At 55.7% G+C, this 20,730-nt stretch overlaps 4 protein-coding genes across 4 annotated transcripts; 2 read left to right on the top strand and 2 right to left on the bottom strand.

The window, feature by feature from the left end:
• Nucleotides 1-907: 907 nt before the first annotated feature.
• IUM83_04864 (NADAR family protein) lies at nt 908-1,471 on the top strand (the record flags this gene model as incomplete). Its single annotated transcript, XM_067928965.1, has 1 exon — nt 908-1,471. The coding sequence occupies one exon, from the start codon at nt 908-910 to the stop codon at nt 1,469-1,471; it is 564 nt and encodes a 187-aa protein (XP_067796097.1).
• A 9,904-nt stretch (nt 1,472-11,375) lies between these two features.
• Nucleotides 11,376-11,969, top strand: IUM83_04865 (Eukaryotic peptide chain release factor GTP-binding subunit; the record flags this gene model as incomplete). Its single annotated transcript, XM_067928966.1, has 1 exon — nt 11,376-11,969. The coding sequence occupies one exon, from the start codon at nt 11,376-11,378 to the stop codon at nt 11,967-11,969; it is 594 nt and encodes a 197-aa protein (XP_067796098.1).
• A 3,165-nt stretch (nt 11,970-15,134) lies between these two features.
• IUM83_04866 (uncharacterized protein) lies at nt 15,135-17,213 on the bottom strand (the record flags this gene model as incomplete). The annotated part of the gene is made up of 1 exon (XM_067928967.1): nt 15,135-17,213. The coding sequence occupies one exon, from the start codon at nt 17,211-17,213 to the stop codon at nt 15,135-15,137; it is 2,079 nt and encodes a 692-aa protein (XP_067796099.1).
• Nucleotides 17,214-17,254: 41 nt separating this feature from the next.
• On the bottom strand, nt 17,255-19,573 carry IUM83_04867 (uncharacterized protein; the record flags this gene model as incomplete). The annotated part of the gene is made up of 1 exon (XM_067928968.1): nt 17,255-19,573. The coding sequence occupies one exon, from the start codon at nt 19,571-19,573 to the stop codon at nt 17,255-17,257; it is 2,319 nt and encodes a 772-aa protein (XP_067796100.1).
• Nucleotides 19,574-20,730: the final 1,157 nt, after the last annotated feature.

The raw sequence follows: 20,730 nt of genomic DNA on the forward strand, positions 1-20,730 counted from the left end.
GACGATTGGTGCAATACATAAACACACCACTCGATCCCTCCTCGGTGATACCCGCTCACTCAAGTGCTGGTAGCGGGCTGAGAGTGTAGTGCAAACCTGCGAATAGCGTTTGTACCGATGCAGATCGATACATTTTCTTTCGATTTTCGGCCAACTAGCCCGTTGAAGCTTATTGCACACAGCGGATCAATTCGTTTGAAAGCTTGCACCAGTCTGTCTGAGCTTGACCGTTGCTGTGGTCAAGTTCGCACTGCATAGCTCACGAGTGGCACCCTCGGGTGCAACTCGACTGTGAACAACTGAGCGAAGATGGACAAAGGGCACATGTCAAGGTTTCAAGAACAGATGAATTTTGAAATTCGGGGCTCAGTTGAGTGCTGCATGGGCTCTTCTAGGATACAGATGGCCATGGCTGATAGCACGTAGCATTTCACATGTTTTTCAGTTGGGTTCAGCAATCACACGTGGAACTCAGATTGAGGGCTGGAAAGTTTTAAAGAATGTCATTAACTCAATCAGACCAAAAATGGATGCTGAATAATTGTAGATGAAATCGCCTCTTCGTATTTGTGTGCCCGGTTCGGGAACGTGTCAAACCTGTTGGCTTCCTTGACGCTCACACGAGTTTGACAGAATGTAAGCGGACAGCCTCCAGATAGTACCGAAGCGCATAGTCCTGCATGACGAGGGTTTCTATTCCAGCCTTGCGCACCCATCAGTACTATAAAGACGTCTGCGTCGCTCCGATCGTAAGTACATGTACTTGTGTCACCACCTCCATATCAAGTCGGCACGCAAGTTTTTGCTTGACAGAAAGGATCTGGTGAGTGATGGTGTATTTTGTAGCCACCTGCTTCCGAGCTGATAAGCTACAGTCAGTTTCGCATTTGCCGCTTGGACTGCACCAATGGACTTCGTGGAGACAGCTTCCGCTGTGTATTTCTACGGCCAGCGCGACCCTACATTCGGGTTTCTGAGCAATTTCTATCCGTGTGAATTTATCGACGCCCACGGCCGTCACTTCTTCTCCAGCGAGCAGTACTTCATGAAGCGGAAGCAAGAGATGTTCGACCCGCAGAACGAGGAGCTGGCCGTTGCCATTCTTCGGGCTAAGTCCCCGCCTGTCGCGAAGAAGCTGGGGCGTCAGGTGGAAAACTACGACGACGAAGTGTGGAGCGAGCACCGGTACGAGGTGATGCTGGAGGCGCTGAAGCTCAAGTTTTCGTCCGACGAGGCTTTGGCGGCGAAGCTTGTAGCGACGGGGGACAAACGTCTCTACGAGGCTTCACGGCATGATGCGGTCTGGGGCATCGGACTCAGCGTGGCCAGTGTCGCCAAAATGTTCCGCGAGGACAAAGCCTTTCGACGCACTGGTGACGTAGCTGTGGAGACGCAAGCGCAGTGTTTTGGCACGAATCTGCTGGGTAATGCGCTCACGGAAGCCCGTGCCTGGCTCCAGCCACAAGAGTAGTATCATATTGGTAGTGAACGTCTTAGCGGTAGATAAGACAAGGCCGCACGCGACTTTGATAATTTTTTTTTTTCAGTGAACCACGTTGGTGTCCCTGACATTCTACCAGATAACACTTTAGCCTGTTGAACCGTCTCCGACAGCGACGTCGTGAGCAAGATTATTAATAATTCTGTAACGGACCTCTTATCTTGCCTGGTCGTGGGGCAGATCGTATAGCTACGCTGCGGTGGTCGGTTGTCCGCCGCGGGTTCAACTTAACACCGTCGATGGCCGTCAGGAACCACTTGGTTTCCCCTGCCGGAGCGTCCGCCTGCGCCGCGTCCGCTCCAATTTTGGTATTTCTCGTTAGTAAATAGACGCTAGCCTAAGCCAACAATCTACTCGTTCGCAACTCCTCTTACTGTCTTAGCAACTAGACCATCAACTGTCCCCAGATCCCGCTCCGAGACGCTTCTGGAACACCCCCGGACCGTACTCGTCCACCGTTGCTCCCACCCACGTCCGATACCGCCTGAAACCCAATCGGTCGCCCAGCCACACGTCCAGCAACAGTGCTCAGCAGTGACTCAGCCACCACTTCACGCGTTGCGCTCGTCTCGTTCTCGTCACGCAGTCCTCAGGAGCTCGTCTCCTGCGGTCAACTCGTACTCGTACTCGCTCTCGCTCTCGTTCTCGTTCTCGTCTCGTTCTCGTCTCGTCACAGCTCGCTCGCTGTCGTTCCGGTGTCTTGCCGCGGTCTTCGTGCGTCCTCCGCCGCAAATTACGTTCTGCTTGCGTCTTGCGGCGCAAATTCGGTTCTGTCGGCTCTCCGTCGTGCGCCGCCATCGTTCCGTGCAGCCGATCTGGCCTCCACGAGGTGCTTCAAGGTGCCGTACCCGCCGGATTCAGCGTACACTGACTTCACTTCGGTCGTGCTCACGTCTGCATCCCGTCGTCCACGTCCACGTCTGTCGTCTGCGCATTCACCGCTAAGCGCATCTGCTCCACAGTAGCCGGATTGCGCCACCAGTCCATTACACGCCTTCTTCCTCCCCAGAGTCTTCCACGACTCTGACGGACTCGAAAAGCCGATCATACTCTGCTGCGGAAACCCATCGTCGTTCGTCCTGCGTTGCGGCGCGCGGTCCGCTCCTCGCGGGCCATAACTCGTACTCGAGGACATAATGCCCTGCTCGGTTCCGTTGTCGGCGTCGTCGTATCTCCACCAACCACTCACTTGCTCGCTCCGTTGCGTTCGCGCCGACCGTTGCGCGTTGGCTGCGTTTTCGGCATCGTCGCGCAGTTGCTGCGTTAACCGGTGCCGCCGCTGCTCGTACAGCCTCCGGTTCCGCCTCGACATGCTCTTCATATTCCAGTTGCTCGGCGATGTCAGTCGCCGCTCGTTTTAGCAACTCTGTAGGATAATAATAGGTCACCAGGAAAGACACGTGTGCAATATGCCTCTCCGGTTCTCCTTCCGCGTCCTCGTGCTCAACAAGAAAATTGTCGTACCCCGCTGGTTCAATCACCCGTAGCGGTCCAACCTATTGGTGTACGAATTTAGATGTTTTGGGTCCTCTCGGCGGTCGATACATCCAAACCCGGTCGCCCGGTTTCAACGTCCGTTTCCGCTTCGTTTTGCGGTTGTAGTACTTCGCTTGACGTGCTTGCTCACGCACCCTCGCCTTCTCAGCGATCACATGGCTGCTTCGCATCGCAGCGACTAGCCATCGGTGGTAGGTTGTCATCTCTCCTGTAGTGGGCCTACTTTGGCTCACTACTTTAGCTTACACGTCGCGCTACGTGTATGAGGAAGCGTAGGAGTTTATTAATAATTTGAATTAATTATACTTGAGTCCACAAGTATAATATAAATCAAATAAAACACCAAGTAGCTAGGTTAAGGTAAAATGAGAACTGTATTGTTTGTAAATTGATCTTTCTCTAAAATCTGCTAAAAACTGTTTATCATCTATGAAAGGGTTGGCAGCGGCTGGCTGTCAGAGCCCCGCTAATATGCATGTCTCTGATTGGTAGAAAGATGCTGCTTTCTACCAATAGGATCTTTGGGTAGGTGTGGACCACTCACTGTGGTGGTCCACTTCAATGTATCCATCGGTGTGTCTTACACCAATGTGAGGAAGTATCCAAAACGTTTAACAGATAACCTATCTGTTAAATTCACAAGTGGCTTGCAGCCACATGTACGTGTAACCCCGTTACACCATCCCCCCCCTTAAGGTTAGACGTGTCGGTATCGACACGTCAATTAATATTGACTGTTTGTCAATTGTTTGTGCTGGGGATTTCCGTGCTCATCTGCAATGAGCACGATCGAGTTGAAGACCACCTTTGCAACAGAGTGTAAACTCTCTGTTGCTGAGTACAATGCGCGGTAGCGCGAGGTGCGCCGCTACCACGGGGACAGACAACACAGTGTCTGTGTATGATTCTTCGATGTCGACCACGTCTATGCGTCGACATCTCTAAGCGAATTTCTGTTGCTTACCGTGATCGGGTAAGCAAGCGCCAAAGCACTTCAAGTCCTTCTCGAAGTGAGGCAAGTATTAACAACTCCACGCTGTTGCGGTGGAGGCTGGTGTCCGTCCAGGCGGCGGTGCGTATTAGCAACCGCAACCACAACAGGTATACTATATGTATACCTGAGAGCTTCAATGATCTCCGTGCTAATTATCTAGCACGCGAGTCGTCAGGCGTTGTAGATTACTACAGCGCTCGCACTACCTTCTTGCTGGTAGTGCGTGTTGGGTTTCGTACTCCTTCACCATGTCCGGAACGTCTTCCATCAGGACGTTCCGTGGTTCCCACGTGTCGTGTTGGGGAGGGAAACCTCTCCAGCGAATGCGAAAACAATCCGGACCTCGGATTGTTTTCCTATGATCAACAATTCGCTGGACGATCCAGCGAATTTCTCCGCGTGCGTCTCGCAGCGGTGGCGGAGGTGGTGGAAACACACCCCGATGGTCAACGCCGTGTTGACCTTCATCTCGTGTTGCTCCACGACCAAGTGACGGTCGTGGAGTACTTTCAGAGCGCGGCGGTTGCCGCTCTGTTCCTTCGTGTCCCGGCTCTGGCGGTCTCCCAGACCGCCTTGAACGTGCCGGTCGGGCTGTAGGCCCGACTGTATTAACTGCTCCAGCGCGACTACGCGCTGGAGGGGAGGGTTTCCCCTGTCGAGGTTGTCTCTTCGGGTCAGACGAGCCACTTGGCTCGTGCTGGAGGTATGGCTTTAACCGCCCGACATAAAATGTCGGGTGGAGCCGCATGCTAGACGGTATGTCTAGCGTATATGCGTTACCGTGGCGTGTCATCACCGTGAATGGCCCGATGAAGCGCGGAGCAAGCTTGCTTGCTCCGAAATCCGTAACTGCATGTTTGGGCAGGTTTTGAGTAGATAACAAAACCAATGAATTCACGTTGAATTCATTTGTGTTGCCCCTGCCAATATTATCGGCGTTCAGCTTTTGTTTATCCACAGAAGCTGCAATCGTGTCCTGGACAAACCGAATTACGGCTTGTCTTTTATTGATAAAGTCAATCGCATCCGAGCTGAACTCGTTCAGCTCGCTCTCCGCAAGAGGCCCGGCCTCTGCGTGGTTCTTCGCGGTGTCTGCGCAGGGCGCAGACCCGTGGTCCTTGTTCCTTGTGGAGTCTGTGCTCTGCACAGACTCGTTCTCCTTGTTCTGGGGGTCAGCGCACTGCGCTGACCGTTGGTTCTTCCTGCCAAGGTCTGCGCGGGGCGCAGACCTGGTTGTCTTGGTCCTTGTTGTCGCGGCTGACACTGTGCAAGTGTCAGCGGCTTTTTGCGACTGCTGTGTTGCAGTCGTAGGTCCTCCCCCACTTAAAGTGGGAGCCATCACTCCGAGTAAACTCGGCAGACGGGGATGCCGCATGGCATTCACATAAAGCGGTGTATGCCCGGTCGAGGCATGCACCGAGTTGTTGATGGCGAATTCCGCCATCGACAAACACTCGCTCCAGTTTTGGAACGAGTGAGCGTAGCTCTTCAAAATGTCGACGAGCACGCGATTCACGCGCTCGGTTTGACCGTCCGTCTGCGGATGATCCGCAGTCGACATGGAAAGCTGGCTCCCAAGAAGTGTAAACACTTCTTGCCACAGGTGGGCTGTGAAGCGCGGGTCTCTGTCCGACACGATGTCGGACGGCATGCCATGGTGTTTGAACACCATGTCGACGAACAGACGGGCCGTCTGCTTCGCGGTCACCTCTGCCGGCACCGCAGCAAGATGTACCATCTTGCTGAAGCGGTCGACGAAGACCACAACACCGGTATTCCCTCCGCTATCCGGGGGAAGGCCAAAGATGAAGTCCAATGACATGGGCTTCCAACACTCCGACGGAGTCGGTAATGATTGTAATGGAGCCTGCGCAAACGGCGCAGGCTTTACGCGTTGGCACATCTCGCAAGCACGGACGTACTTGCGAACCCACTTGTACTGGTGGTGCCAGTAGAAGTCACGCGTATGTCTTATCACGTCCGAGATGTCCCGCAGTCGGGGCATCGTGATACTCGTACATGATCCTGAGTCGCAGGTCATGGTCATTCGGCACGACAACGCGATCCGCGTTGTCGTCGACTGCATTGTAAAGCAGCAGTCCGTCGTGCACACGAAAGCGGTGTGCACGCGCTCGAAGGTGCTTGGGCAGCTTCTGACGGGACTTGTCAGAAGGCGCTGTGCCATAGGCCAGCAAGAGCTTCGCGTCCGCGTCGTGCGCGTACGCGGCCTTCACGTCGTCCAACAGAGACGACGTGGGTGTGCTCGTTCGCATGGCGTCAATGGCATTGACGTCAGCAGCTTCTGCGTAGTCCGGCCGACGTGATAACGCGTCGGCCACTACATTCAATCTTCCGGGTTTGTATTCGACCCGGAAGTTATACTCCGCAAAGAATGAGAGCCATCTCGCCATTATTTGTGATATGTGTGGCGACTTCACTGCGGTGCGCAGTGAAGCATGGTCGGTGTAGACCACAAATGGTCTACTTCCAAGTAGATACACTCGGAACTTTGCGAGTGCATATTTCATGGCAAGGAGTTCCTTGTCATGTACCGGATAGTTGCGCTCAGCTGGCTTCAGCTGACGCGACTGGTAATAGACGACACGATCACGGCCCTCGTGATCGTGCTGCATCAACGCGCATCCGATCGCGAAATCGGATGCGTCACACACTACGTGAAATGGGCGATCTTGGTCAGCCACTGCCCAGATCGGCGCCTCAGTCAAGCCCCGCTTGACTGCATCGAATGCCTTTTGGCAATCGGGTGTCCAATTCCACACAGCTTCTTTCTTAAGAAGCTGTGACAGCGGGCGGATCTTGCCCGCATAATCCTCCACGTACTTGCACAAGTACGTGGCCAAGCCAAGGAACTGCCTCAGTTCCTTGACACTTGAAGGCGTTGGCTATTCATTGATCACTCTGACCTTTTCCGTGTCAGGGCGAACACCATTCTTCCCTACTAGACAGCCGAGGACGGGTATCTCGCTCGCCCCGAAGATACACTTCTTCAGGTTCGCATAGAGCTTATGCTTTCGCATAAGCTCAAGTAGCTTCCGGAGATGCACCCTGTGCATCTCTACGTCGTCTTCCGTCCACAGCCCGGCTGTGGATGAACACATCATCGAAGTAGCTCGGTGCGAAGTCGCGCACCGAGCGCAACAAGTGCGTCACGCACCTGTTGAAAGTCGCAGGGGCGTTATTAAGCCCCAGTGGCATTACTAGCCATTCCCAGAGCATGCCGCTTGGCGTGCTCACTGCCGTGAGAGGGATATCGCTCTCACGCATTAGGATTTGATAAAACCCATCTCGCAAGTCGAGAGCACTGTAAACGGTGCTCCCGGCCATCGAATCGATGATAACATCTTTTCGCGGTATCGGCGTCTGCGCCGGTACCGTCGCATCGTTCAGCTTGTTGTAGGCATGAACAATGCGCCATCCGCCCTGTTGGCTTTTTGACACAGAACGTCGGAGCACTGTGCGGGGACTTTGATTCCCGCACTTGTCCTGCTTTGCGACGACTTTCAAAGAGTCGTCGATCGCTTTCACTTGCTCTCGCGGCAGTGGCCGCGTGACACAGTACTTCGTGCCCGGCACGAGATCAATCTCGTGCTGAATGCTCTTATCCTGCGGAAGCTCCGCAGAAGTTTCTTCCGGGAGTACGTCTTTGTACTCCCTTAACAGTTCGTAATAGGGACTCGACTTCAGCGAGTCTCAACCCTGTTCCTCGAAGCGCTCTCGCTTCGTTTTCGCACTGAGAGTGTCTTCATTCTCAGTGGTACTTCCCATGAAGAGCTGTCTCAGCTCTTCGCTCTCGCTCGCCGTTCTTTCGCTGTCCGAAAGAACGCAGCCTTGCTCGGTGCGTCCATCGTGCAAGTCGCGCGTGAAGCGCTTCCAGCTCATGGCCGGAAGCGAAGTCAACTCCGACGCCGTCGTCGGAGGACTAGCGAGTTCCATCTCACGATGCTGGAATCCAGTATCGGTGCGCGTCAAGACGCTTGGCGTCTTGACATTCGGCGTCACCGCCGCAGTCTGCCCAGCAGACAGTTCTTGTTGCGTCTCGGTCCCGGACCGAGACTTGCGCAGCGTTCTCCACATGCGCCGTCTTCTTGTTGTGCGGAGCCGGGCTCCGCACAGTTGTTGTTTTGGTCCAGGCCCGGCCGTGGACTGTTGTTCGCCGGCGGACTCTGTCCGCGGGCGCGCGGTATCAAGCCCGGCTTGACCGCATTTTCCTTCGTGCAGCCCGGCAGCACTGTATTGTGTCCCTTCGCTGGCAGACCCTGTCTGCGGGCGCGCGATATCAAGCCCGGCTTGATCGCATGGCGCTTCATCGTGCAGCCCGGCTGCACGACAGCATGCAAATTGCGTCAGTGTGGTACGTTTGCAACCGTCCGCACTGTTTGCAGCGTCAACTCCCGGAGTTGACACGCCTTCGTCACCTCGACGCCATTCATTGGCGGAGCCCCTCATGACCGAGGGTGCGTCGACTCCCAGAGCCGACGCGCCGTTGTCGACCTGACCTCTTCGGGTCAGGGACTGTCTCGTGCGTACTTGAACGCGAGTGTTGGTTCCCGGAACCGACACATCTTTTCCTTCCGACGTCGGCAGCATTGCCGACGTGGATTTCTCTTGTGCGCATCCACGCGCACCCCTTGGGCACCCCGGGACAGCGGCATTAAGCGCTGTCTCGACTGGCGAGTCGCGCGCACCTGCTGGTGCGTGCGCTGCGGTAACAGGGCCATCGCTCTCTGTTCCGCAGTCGCGACCGAAGCGCACGAGCGTGCGCTTCTTCCAGTCAATTACCGGATCATGCCGTGCAAGCCACGGCATGCCCATAACAACGTCGAACTTATCGTCCAGGTCCAGGACGATAAAGTGTTCGACAAACACTCGTTGTTTGTACGAGAAGCGCACGTTCACGACGCGCTTCTCGGTCTTCACGATGGCACCTGTTGCCAGACGTACCTCCAGAAGACTTCGAGGTGTATCTACCTCCTCGAAGTCAAGTCTCGACAGACTTCGTAGTCGAACAAAGTTGTTCGACGCGCCCGAATCTACCAGAGCGCGAAGAGAGTCGCTCGCTCTCTTCGACGTTATCTTCAAGATGACTAGGTTTGGCCTGTCATCTTGTTTCTTGCAGTGAGAGCTGGTCTCACTGGGGGATGCAGTCCTCAGTGTCGCGTGCCCGATGTCGGCACGCGCGACTGCATTACCAGTAGGGCGTCCCGCGCCTACTGGATGTTCACGTTTTTTGTTTGTTCGCGGCGATGCCCATCGCCACGACGGCCACTATTGTAGTGCACGGGAGCCGTGCACTCTCTGGCAAAGTGACCGATCCTTCCGCAACGGAAGCATCGCACATTATTTCCGTGCTGCTGGTGACCAGCAGCCGTTGCATTCGAGAGGTCCATTGGTTCCGGACCTCCCGTGCTCACTACCGGGCGCGGTTGCGACCTCGGCACGCTCGCATGCAGTTTAGCCTGCCGCAGGCTAAACTCTTCTTGCATTGCGAGAGTAATCGCAGCTTCGAGAGTACTCGGGTACTCTCGGAAGAGATAGGTCTTCACAGGCCCATCTCTCAGTCCCTTCATGAACGTGACGACTTTAGTCGCCTCGTCTATCGGGTTGGTCACGATGTTCGAGACCAAGTACCGTGCACGCTGCGCGTAAGCATGGACGTCATGCTTACCCTGCTGCAGGTCGAGGAATTCCGTCCTCGACCGGAATTCATTTGCGGGGCTCAAACGCTTGTTTGAGCTCCTCTTTAATATCTCGTACGTGCTAAAGCACGTAGGATCTGAGAGTCGGCGTCCGTACGCCCAACTCCTCGCTCGTCCGCCAAGACATGACATGGCGAACGCAACCTTTGACAACGGGTCGACGATACGTCGAGCCGCTATGGCTGTGTCGAGTTCGACAAGCCATCGGAGGAGAGGCTCGCCCTCGCTTCCTACATAATTGCTCACGCTCAATTTTAATGATTGAGCACGCGGTGTCGTCCCCGACGACGCCGTTGTTGAGGAAGCAGCATCGCGCTGCTCCTTCATGATGAATCCCAGAGCAACACCATGTTGCTCTGTCGGCGATAGCGTACGCAGCATTGTAGCTATCGCCGCCTCCCCAATGACTGTTGACAGTCGTTGGAGGGCCTCCCACTCTGGATCCGACAGGTGGGGGCAGTCCGCGCGTGCAACATGAGTTGCAGGCGTATTGGAGCTCTCCATGGGCACCTCCGTGCTCATGTGGTTCTCGGCTCCGCGTTCGTACACCTCGTACGAACGTCAAGTAGTCGGTCGTTGGACGGACTACAAAGTGCTACCAGGTGTAGTGGGCCTACTTTGGCTCACTACTTTAGCTTACACGTCGCGCTACGTGTATGAGGAAGCGTAAGTACTTAGTAATAATTTGAATTAATTATACTTGAGTCCACAAGTATAATATAAATAAAATAAAACACCAAGTAGCTAGGTTAAGGTAAAATGAGAACTGTATTGTTTGTAAATTGATCTTCCTCCTAAATCTGCTAAAACTGTTTATCATCTATGAAAGGGGTTGACAGTCAAAGCCCCGCCAATATGCACGTCTCTAATTGGTAGAAAGATGCTGCTTTCTACCAATAGGATCTTTGGGTAGGTGTGGACCACTCATTGTGGTGGCCCACTTCAATGTATCCATTGGTGTGACTTACACCAAGGTGAGGAAGTATCTAAAACTTTTAACAGATAACCTATCTGTTAAATTCACAAGTGGCTTGCAGCCACTTGTACGTGTAACCCCGTTACATCTCCAGCCTCCGCGACGCTCGTCACTCGTAGCAAGTCGTTCGGACTCTTCAACTTGCGGCCCATCATTAATTCATTAGGCGATAGCTTCACGGTGGTGTGCTGCCCCGAGTTATAGGCATAAACCGCAAAATCTAACCACACATCCCAGTCTCTCTGCTCGTCTTCGTGCATATAGGTTGCTACGCAGTCCTTCCATGTCCTGTGAAATCGTTCCACTAAGCCGATCATCTGTGGTCTGTATGGCACAGGGTTCACCTGCTGTGCCTGTAGCATGGCGACCAACTTTTCAATCACTTTCCCTGTCAATTCTGGCACTCCATCCGTCAGCAATTCACGGAACGGGCCGAATCGTAGAACCACTTGGCGCATCAAAAATTCCGCCACGTGCTCTGCTTCGTGCTGCTTCACCGCCGCTGCCACTACATACCGCGTTACATATTCCACCGCGGCAATCACATACAGCTTGTACTCCCACTTCCGACACCTCCTAGAAAAAATATCCTTAATAATACGTTATCAGCTTAAACAGGGATGCTTAGCGCGCGTCCACCACTCGCAGCAGACTGGCTTCTGAGCGCTGTGGCCCCCTTCCGAGGGAGCAATGGGACGCTGGCTGACGATCGAGAACAAGCGCGAGCTGATTGACAAGAGCGCAGCGGAGCCTGGCATGACCCATCCAGAGCTAGCGCGGTGGTCCAAGCGAGCATTCCGCTTGCGCAAAGCCCCAGCCCGCAACACAGTATCTGACATACTAAAGAACGCAAGCACTATCAAGAAACCAGAGTACGGTGAGGGCAAACGGCGTAAGCCGCTAAAGGTAAAGGCGCCTGCTTTAGAAAAGAATTTAGAGGAGTGGGTGGGTAGCGTAGAAGCGAGGGGGCTGTGTCTTAACCGCAAAGCTATCACTAGGAAGGCCGAGCAGATTCGAGAAGATGTAGGCGGGCCTGCGCTCGATGTCGGACTCTCCGTTGGCTGGCTGACCGGGTTTCTCAAGCGGCACAAGCTACGCTACAGACCGCGACACGGCGAGGCTGGCTCTGCTGACGCCGACGTAGTGAGAGAAGGACGCCATGCCATCCAGGAGATCACCGACTGCTACGACGCCCACGACACCTACAACATGGACGAGACCGGGCTGTACTACGCAGCCGCGCTTGGGCGGAGTATTTGCACGGCAACAACAAAAGCTGGTTGACAACATGTCCTCCCATGCTCTCGGCGACATGGTGCTGACGAACATCAAAGTTCAGAAGCTGCCGGCCAATACTACCACCTATCTGCAGCCTCTGGACGCCGGTGTTATTGCGTCCTTCAAGGCACGCTTTAGGTCGTTACAGATTGACCACGGGATCGAAAGGTTTGAGGCTGATGCAAATGTTAATGGGCAGTCTGCATACAAAATAGACCAGCTTCAGGCGATGCAATGGAGCTCGCTGTTGTGGTCGTCTACGGAGGCCAAGACGGTGGCGCACTGTTGGCAAAAGACTTGTCTTGCGACTCCCCTTCGTGGAAACGACGAGCCGGACGAAGACGGCGAGGACGAGGGCGTTGAAGAGGGCGATGCCGACGGCGAGATTGTCGATCTGATGCTCAAAGTGGCGTCAATTAGTCTGTAGTGGCTAAATCCTGCAATAATTTTTCATGTACATGAAAAATACACAACAGCTGGTGTCGGAAGTGGTAGTACTACCTGTACCGTGGCCCACCTTCTTTCGCTGGCAAGGGACCAGCGACGTCTAAGGCCCATCTGTCGCCGACATCACCTCCTCTAATGCTTCTTAGTGGAGGCACCACCTCACGTGGTCGTGCCTTCCGACTACCGCATTCTTGACATCCTCGAACCCACTGCTTCACTTCACGCAGTAAGCCCGGCCACCAATACACTCGTGCGATTCGTGCATGGGTATGGGGTGCATGCAGATGCCCCGCCCACACGGAATCGTGTGCTTCTTTGAACACTATAGCCCACAACTCCGGCGGTAATATCACTCGTCGACCGTCCTTCGTATCGATTAGCGCCAATCCATGCCGCATCTCGACCTTCATGCCTCCGTGCTCGCCTGCTTTTACTATTCGTTGTACCATCCGACTCTTGGCTTGCGCCCTCATGATCTCATCATCCGTCAGCTGGAGCGTAGGCTCTCGCTCTCGCTGCCGCACGCGCTCGTTCGCATGCTGCGCGACTCGTTCCGTCGTGACCTTGTTGGCCAACGCGTCTGCCATCGTCTTGCTGCCATCTCCACCGCGTATCGACGGTGCTGATTCTAATCCGCCACCCGCCGTACAAGTCGTCCCGCGCGGCATCGCACTCGTAGTCCTGCTCCGCTCGCGTGTGCTATTCGTCGTGGTGCTCGTCGCAAGGCGCGACTTCTTCTCGCTGCTCGCAGTCGGCGTTCGTCTCACTGCGTCACCACTCGGTGTCGCCGTCCGGCGTTCGTCGTCCCGTGTCGTCTTCGCCCGTCTTCCCGGCCATACAGCGCTTCTCGCCGTCGACTCTTCGTTCCTCCGCCGCCCATTCGTCGACGTGCCAGTCGTGGCTACTGTCCGCTCGTGGTCATCGAATTCACCGTGGTACTCAGCCTGCTGCTGCCTGCTCGGCGTCTTCGTCGCCCGAGGTGGTTGCTCACGTCGCCATGGCGTTGCTATCATTTTCAATGGCACCGCTGCCTCTGCTCTCGTCGCGACCGCACTCATCATCGTTCTCATCGGCGTTGTTGAGACTGCGACCTTCGTCTTCGTCGCGTCCGTGTCTCCCGCCATCGTCATTGTCGGGGTTGCAACCTTCGTCATCGTCGCCCAAGTGCCGCCAATACTGGTACTGTCGTCGGTGCTCGTGAAAGGGCGTCTGCAACTACATTGGTGCTACCGGGCCGGTATTCAACGCCGAAGTCGAACTCCTGCAGCGTTAACGCCCATCTGTGCAGTTTCCCATTCAAGTTTGGACTCAACATCAACCATTTGAGGGCCGAATGGTCGGTCACGATGGTGAATCTACGTCCGTACAAGTAGGGTCGAAATAACTTAATAGACCACACCACCGCTAGGCACTCTAACTCCGTAATGCCATACTTCGCTTCAGTTTCGCTATTGACTTTGCTAGCGTACGCTACAGGTTGCCATCCATTACCACAGTCTTGCATCAGACATGCTCCAAGTCCGATCGTACTCGCATCGGTCACTACGCGAAACGGTAATCTAAAGTCGGGATAGATTAGCAAGGGCTGGGTGGTTAGCATCGCCTTCACGTACTCAAAAGCTGTTTGTTGAGCTTCCGTCCATTCCCATTCCACACTCTTTCTTAGTAGCTTCGTCATAGGTGCCATGATCGTACCGAACCCTTCGATGAATCGGCGGTAATATCCCGCTAAGTGTACAAATCGCTTGACTTCGACATCATTTTGAGGCTGCGGAAACTCTCGCACCGCGGACACAAGTCGTTCGAGCGGCCGTACGCCGTCCGAGCTTAGTTCATGCCCCAAGTACTCCATCCTACGCGTAGCGAACATGCACTTCTTCAGCTTTAAAGTCAATGCAGCCTTAGCTAGCCGTTCCAAGACACACGCAAGCTCCACTACATGACGCTCAATCCCGCCTCTCGTGTAGACAATAATATCATCCAAATAGACTAAATATGTTATCCATGTTAATCCACGCAGAACGCTATTCATCATACGTTGGAACGTTGATGGTGCGTTGGTCAGGCCAAAAGGCATCCGTACGAATTGGCACAGGCCTTGCTTGGTCGTGAACGCAGTCTTCTCCTTGTCACTCACCGCCATTCGAATTTGCCAGTAGCCTGCTTTTAGGTTTAGCGTGCTAAACAATAAAGCTCCACCTAATGCCTCCAGCGTTTCATCAATTCTTGGTAGGGATAGACATCCTTGCGTGTTACTTTGTTGAGTGCTCGATAATCAACGCAAAATCGAACTTCTCCATCCTTCTTTTTCACAAGAACGACAGGAAACCCCCACGCGCCGTCACCTTCTTCAATCACACCGGCTGCTAGCATTTTCCTCACGTTCGACTCAATCACCTCGTCCTCAGACTGTGCCTGCCGTCGGCGTTCCAACATTATGGGTGCTGCATCACCCGTGTTAATATGGTGTTCAGTAGCTAGGGCAGTGGCTGGCGGGCAATCACCAGTGCTCGCTGTCGGCTGCCGGTAGACTCGTAACAACTTAATAATCAACTTCTTGCTTTCTTCGTCATCGACTCCAACGTTCACATCTCGTTCGTTCTCGAGTGGCTCGCCATCTCTGCCGAGCTCGTCGAGCCAAGCACTGACTCGCTCTCGTCGTAGTTCACCGTTCATTTGCAGCATCGTCACGTCTTGGTCGAGCGGTATCCATCTACCGAGTTCTTACTTAGTGGGGAGTCGCGACTCTTCGCCGTTCGCGTTGATCGCGGGCACCAAGGCCTTGCCGTTCCTCACCGTAGTCACCGTCGGGGCCAACATTACAGCTCTCTTATGCTTCGTCGGGATGAATATGCCGTTCTCACCGTCCTTCGCGGTTACCGCCACTTCCACGGGCGTCACCATAAACTTGTCCAACTGCGTCTTCCTCACCATGCGCACTTCAGCGATTCGACCACGCCCTTCTCCATCATACGTGCGGAAAGGTATTACCACCGACCGGCCGCTCTCGATGTACCTCACCTCGCTACGCTCGAAATCCGTGGTAGCGCCATGCGTCCGCATGAAGTCGACGCCTACCAAGAACTCGTCCGTGCACCCAGAGACAATGCATGCCTCAATGGTGATCACTTCGTCAAACACACTACGGAGTTCAAACCTCCATACGCCTACCACATCGAGCAAGAACCCGCCGATGCCTTCCACAAATTCCACCGGGGCTGCTTTGTCAATGCGATCACCGTACTGCATCCACTCAGTACCAGCGACCGTGAAGCGTGCTCCGCTGTCCAGTTTCACCTGCCGGGTCACACCAGCCACTTGCATCAACGCAGTGGGAAGTCCGTCGTCCGCACCGACGTACTCCACCGTGTCATTCTGCGTCGTCACGGCGCCTTCACGCCGATGCTTCACCAAACTCACTCTGGCGGCTCCACTGTGCCGTCCATTACTGCTCGTCGCGCTGCCGTGCAGTCGCTGCGACCGCCTCGCCTCGAGTTGCGCCAGGGCATCTTCCGCCACGCGCTGCCGTACTACACGCTGCTCGTCAGCCGCTCGTTGCTGCTCGTCAGCATCTTCTTTCTTGACACGCTGTCGCCGTGCCATCAGGAGCTTGACTCGCTGACGCTTGGCTTGCTTGCGTGCCTTGCGTCTCGCCAGCCGTACTCGTGCCACCGCTTCCTTCAGGCTTCCGCCGCGCAACGCATCACTGCCGTACTGCGCGTCGCTCGCCGTTTCAGCGTTGCCAACGTCGCTCTCCGAAGCCGCACTCATGTCTTTGGTCTCGCTGTCCGCGTACTGCGCAGTCGTGCACTCGACCATCGTCGCCGATGCCAAGTCCGAGTCCGCCGCCACCATGTTCATCGTATGCTCGCTCTCATCTCGCGCTATCTCGCACTCGTCGGTCGTCTGCGCCAACTCGCCGAGCTTCGTGTCGAAGTCGTTGCTCATCGCGTCGTGCTCGTCAACCACCATTACTCCGTCGGTGCTACTGCCGCTCGGCTCCGTCGCTTCGCAGCTCGGGTTGCCGTTCTCCACATCGCACTCGCCGATCGCACTCTCACACGCGTCGGGCTCTAACTCATGCTCGTCGCATACCGCCGTGTGCGCGTCGAGCTCCTGCTCGTACCCGTCGCTCGTCGCCTTGCCAGCGTCAAGCTGCGGCTTGCACTTGTCACCCATGCGCTCGTCGTCCATCTCTACGTCTCGTCTTGAGGCCGGCGTCACTATCGTGCTGATCTTCGCCACCACGGTGCCAACTCGCGTCGGCTCCGCTGCGCCTTCTCCATTTTTAGAAGGGTCGCCGCCTTCTCCAGTCTTGGACGGGTTGTCGCCTTCTTCAGTATGCTGTTGGTCTCCGTCGCCACTCCGTGCTCCACCATCACGTCGGTTAATACTGCCACTACCAGCGGCGTCGTCTCGTAGCTCACGCTCGCGTTCCTCACGCACGAAGCGTACTGCTGCCATTGGCGGTCTCACTGTATCCACGTAGCGTGTTGCACGCTCTTCGTCGCGCACGGCCATCAACGCGTGCATCTCGTCCACCATCTCGTCCACGCCGATCTTGGTACTGCCCGTAGTAGTCCTCGTCGTTCGCACTGAGGCCACCGTCACGTCGTCACCGTCTCTCGATCCTAGTCCGTCCGTTCCTCGAACCTTGGCCGTAAAGCCCTCGTTCGACACCTGTTGGCGATTTTTTCGCCGAACCGTCGCCACTGGCTCGTCGTTCATTGCCTCTTGGCCGCTCTGCATCTCGGTCATCAACTGCACATGTGCCGTACTGCCATCACACTCCGCGCTCCTCATTCGCCGGGGATCCTCGTTCCGCATCGAACGCCGTAACCCCGTTACTGCGTCCGCTCCTCGTTTTCCGCCGGGGTCTTGACTTGCCGTACTCGCGACTGCAGGTATGCATCGCTGCGTGCTTTCGCCTCCGCGTCAGGGCACGTCCTCGCATAATGCCCTGATTTATTGCAGGCAAAACACTTCGATCCGTTCGGGCATCGAGTCGACCAGTGCCCCAACTGGCCACACTGAAAACACGCGGTGTTGCCGCGCTGACCACCGTCGTTCTGCCCACCGCTCATGTTGCGCGTCGTTCGCGCGTCTCCGCCGTCCTTGTCGCCAGCGACTTGTTTCACCGCCGCTTTGAACCGTTTCCTCCTCGGCCTCGTATCCGACTCATCGCCACTCGACACCATTGGCACTCCCTTCGACTTGGTCTTCGCCTGGGGCTTCGTAGCTGCTGGTTTGCTAGCCGCCGTCGTCGACCGCTTCCGCTCTGTCTTCATAGGCTCGTACCAGTATTTACCGTTCCACTTGTGACCTGGAGGAGGGTCCCACGTGCCAGACCACGCATTGTAGATGCCCTGTGGGTTGGTGAACAACGCCACCTGGCCCACTTCGCTCTGCGTCACTACTCCGTTGTTCGTTGTCGCCATAGTTGAGCCCGTGATCGCCGTTGGGAGACCCGTGCCGCCAATACCGGGAACCACCATCGTCTGGCCCGTAGTTCCAGCCATAGGAATCAGATAGGGACTGGGTGCAGTGGCCCATGGTAATCCAATATTCATCATCCCTTGAGCTACATTGTCCATCGGATCGTCAATGTCAGTAGCTTTGTCGACTGCTTCTTCAAGCGTGGCAGGTTTGGGAGCTTGCTTCACTAGCTTTTCAGTGGTCTTGTCCAGGCATCTGTAGAACTGAGCAAGCAACACACGCTCACCGACCCTGTTGCGACCGACTACGTCTCGAAGCCCAGCTGCAAAATCCGCGTACGTCTCTCCTGGCATCATTCGGCGCATACTCACTCGCCATTCTGCCGCTGACTTGTCCAGTTTCTCAGCGTAGCGCCTCAGCAACGCTTTCTTGAGGTTGGTCCATGTTCTTTTCCGCGGCGACAAGCGTCGATTCATGTTCACCCACCACTTAGCTGCGTCATCCATTAGCTTGTTGCCCATAATGAAATACAGTGCTTGGTCAGACCACTTGCCTCGGCCCGATTCCTCAGCACCTTTCAACGCTAGATCTACACGATCAATCCAGGTTGACACTGACACCGTCGGCGAAGGGGTGAACGTGGGGAGTTCCAGGTCCTTCACGCTCCGCTTCACCGATTCATGGCGTCGTTCACGTCGACCGCGTCGTTCTCTCCGATCACGTCGTCCACGGGGTTCATCATCAGACGAATCATTGTCTCCATCACCGTCATCATCACTCACATCGTCGTCACTGCTCGGGCGGTCTTCGCTCGATTCAGACGACTCGCTGCCCTCGTCGTCAGGGGGTCCAGCAGCGGCCCTCGTCGTCCGTGCTACTCGTCGTGTCGTCCGCTGGTTGTTGGGTTGCTGACCACCGCCACTCGTTGGCTGAAGCTGAGCCACCATCGCTGTGAGTTGCTGCACGGCGGTAGCCATCGCCGTCATCTCGGAGGATGGCGTCGTGCCAGACGTCGCTGCTGCCGCAACATCCACCATCGCCGACCGAGGCGCTTCACCCCGTCGTTCACTCATTGCTGCCGTCATTCGCGTCTCACCCGTCGTCTCCGTTGCCACCGGAGGTTGCCTGCTCATCTCACGCTGGTGCACGCCCACCAGAGTCTGCTCGTCCGTCGTGACCGCCGCCACCGTAGGCATCGGATTGCCGGTAGTCCTGCGTCGATCGTCATTCGTTGGTTGTCTGGGCTGGAGAGGCTCGTCCCGCGTCGTCACGGAGATCACTTGCGCCTGCAAGCCCGCCACCATCGCCGTTAGTTGCTGGAGTGCCGTCGCGAGGGTCGCGACCTCCATCGTTGGTGCGGGTGTCGCTCGTCTTTCACTTTCTTCGCTACCTGCGCCTGTCGTCGTCCGTGGTGCTTCCGGCGACGACTCGTCGCGCGTCCCTTCGTCATCAGGATCCTCCACCGTGGGCGCCGTCTCGTCAGCTGCTGGAGCCGATGCTTGTTCCTGATGCCCGCCTGCCGGTGCTTGATCAACGTCATTGCTTGGGTCTCGGCGTGGCCGCGCCTGCTCGTCGTGGTCGTCTCTCTTCTGCTCTTCATCGTCGTTCGCGTTTTTGTCGCCGTCGTCATCATTTCGCGCTATCACGTCACTGATAGTGTGCTGGACTCGGCGTGTCTTGCCGGATCTCGTCATGGGCTTCGTTCTCGTGGACGTCAAAGTCGTCATCGTGCTCGTTCTCGTTGGCTGAGGCCCCTGTATGACCACCATGTAACGGACCTCTTATCTTGCCTGGTCGTGGGGCAGATCGTATAGCTACGCTGCGGTGGTCGGTTGTCCGCCGCGGGTTCAACTTAACACCGTCGATGGCCGTCAGGAACCACTTGGTTCCCCCCTGCCGGAGCGTCCGCCTGCGCCGCGTCCGCTCCAATTTTGGTATTTCTCGTTAGTAAATAGACGCTAGCCTAAGCCAACAATCTACTCGTTCGCAACTCCTCTTACTGTCTTAGCAACTAGACCATCAACTGTCCCCAGATCCCGCACCGAGACGCTTCTGGAACACCCCCGGACCGTACTCGTCCGCCGTTGCTCCCACCCACGTCCGATACCGCCTGAAACCCAATCGGTCGCCCAGCCACACGTCCAGCAACAGTGCTCAGCAGTGACTCAGCCACCTCTTCACGCGTTGCGCTCGTCTCGTTCTCGTCACGCAGTCCTCAGGAGCTCGTCTCCTGCGGTCAACTCGTACTCGTACTCGTCTCGCTCTCGTTCTCGTCTCGTCACAGCTCGCTCGCTGTCGTTCCGGTGTCTTGCCGCGGTCTTCGTGCGTCCTCCACCGCAAATTACGTTCTGCTTGCGTCTTGCGGTGCAAATTCGGTTCTGTCGGCTCTCCGTCGTGCGCCGCCATCGTTCCGTGCAGCCGATCTGGCCTCCACGAGGTGCTTCAAGGTGCCGTACCCGCCGGATCCAGCGTACACTGACTTCACTTCGGTCGTGCTCACGTCTGCATCCCGTCGTCCACGTCCACGTCTGTCGTCTGCGCATTCACCGCTAAGCGCATCTGCTCCACAGTAGCCGGATTGCGCCACCAGTCCATTACAATTCTTTGTGTTAAAGTGGAACTTGATTCCGGTAAATTTGTATTGTTCACGTAGCGGTGGTACGTCACAACCGCCCTCCCCGTGCTGCTGACTCTCAAAACGTTTCCCATCACGTAGCTGGGGTACTTGCCCTGAATGAACCACAAACAGACATATATAAGATCGGCAATTACCGGTTTGTACGAAAATAAGCTAAAGTGGGCAAATCGCATAGTTTGGAAGGGGCATTGGTGGGCATTATACAAAGTACAAGATATCCAGGCGAAGCCTCGCGACAGACCGTGA

This window comes from Phytophthora cinnamomi, assembly GCF_018691715.1.
Source record: "Phytophthora cinnamomi strain GKB4 chromosome Unknown Contig17, whole genome shotgun sequence".
In the NCBI taxonomy this organism is placed as follows: domain Eukaryota; phylum Oomycota; class Peronosporomycetes; order Peronosporales; family Peronosporaceae; genus Phytophthora; species Phytophthora cinnamomi.